The 1,106-nt window shown below is 50.4% G+C and overlaps 1 protein-coding gene across 1 annotated transcript; it reads right to left on the minus strand.

The window, feature by feature from the left end:
• Positions 1 to 564: 564 nt before the first annotated feature.
• On the minus strand, positions 565 to 1,106 carry DQ04_13081000 (hypothetical protein; the record flags this gene model as incomplete). Its single annotated transcript, XM_009316886.1, has 1 exon — positions 565 to 1,106. A coding segment is annotated over one exon (542 nt), but the record flags the coding sequence as incomplete, so codon positions are not given.

Consider the following 1,106-nt stretch of genomic DNA (forward strand, 5'->3'; position numbering starts at 1 on the left):
AGTCGCAATACCAAGAGGCAATTCCACCCAACTCTTTCGTACCCCAACATAAGTATCATAAAAGAACAGGAAAATAAATACGGGCCCCCACCATTATAAAAAAAGATTCATCTGCGGCTAGCAGAATCGCACTTGTCTGAAATTAGGTCACCATGACACCAAACGACCATGCAACTTCAGCAACTTTAATTCCTTTTAAGTCCACCTTGTTACCCCCTCTGTTGCCACCAAGAGGTTTCGATCGACTCGTGTTGCTGAACTGTGTGGGTACCCTACCAAGCAGCACGAAGGCTCGTACTATTTATCATACTTCACTCGAAATACTGGTGGTCAAAGCTATACAAAGAATCCGTCTCATGTAAACAGACTTATTGGCCCGCACCGTCCCACACCTTACCGACAAGTCTATTAGCATTTCGAAGATGACAATGGCATTCCCCCCCCCAAAAAAAAAACATTCCCCACGCGATCCCCGCACTAAACTAAAGCACGGACGATAGAAAGAAACATCCAACAAAGCACAAAGCTCGCCATAAACAAGACCAATCAACCGCTCCGACTGCACTACAAGACGAATCGATAACATATCAACAGGCAACGATTGTGGCATTGCACCTGACGCCACCAGTAAACTCCCCCCACGGAACCACGCACCCCGCTAAAGGAAAATAAACAGCTGCAGCACCGAAATAGCACCAAAAAAAGTGAAGGCGGCGGCACCAATGGGCCAATGGAGCGCGACAGCGACCACACAGCAATGGAAGTAGCACCGTAGTTCACCAGGCAGCCACCTGGCACCACATTGCTGCACCTCGCGGGGTCCGACCTGGCGAACGGGCCGTACACCATGTCATCCACTGTCAAAACTAAGCGCGAGTATATCGTCTCTTCAAACAGTTCGGCGGTGACCGCATCCATCACGACCCCAAACGCCATTATAGCAAGAAAGGGACTGATACCCATCAGGCACAGAAGATAAGTTTTAAAAAACGTGTTCCCACCACCGGGTGGGTGGGGGGTGCCGCGCATCGTGCAGAACTCGTGGGGGCTGTCACGCCACCAGCGCACATCACTGAAGGCCGTCTTGTGTCTTGTCTCCTGCAGCA

Source organism: Trypanosoma grayi (genome assembly GCF_000691245.1).
Source record: "Trypanosoma grayi strain ANR4 Tgr_1308_V1, whole genome shotgun sequence".
Taxonomy (NCBI): domain Eukaryota; phylum Euglenozoa; class Kinetoplastea; order Trypanosomatida; family Trypanosomatidae; genus Trypanosoma; species Trypanosoma grayi.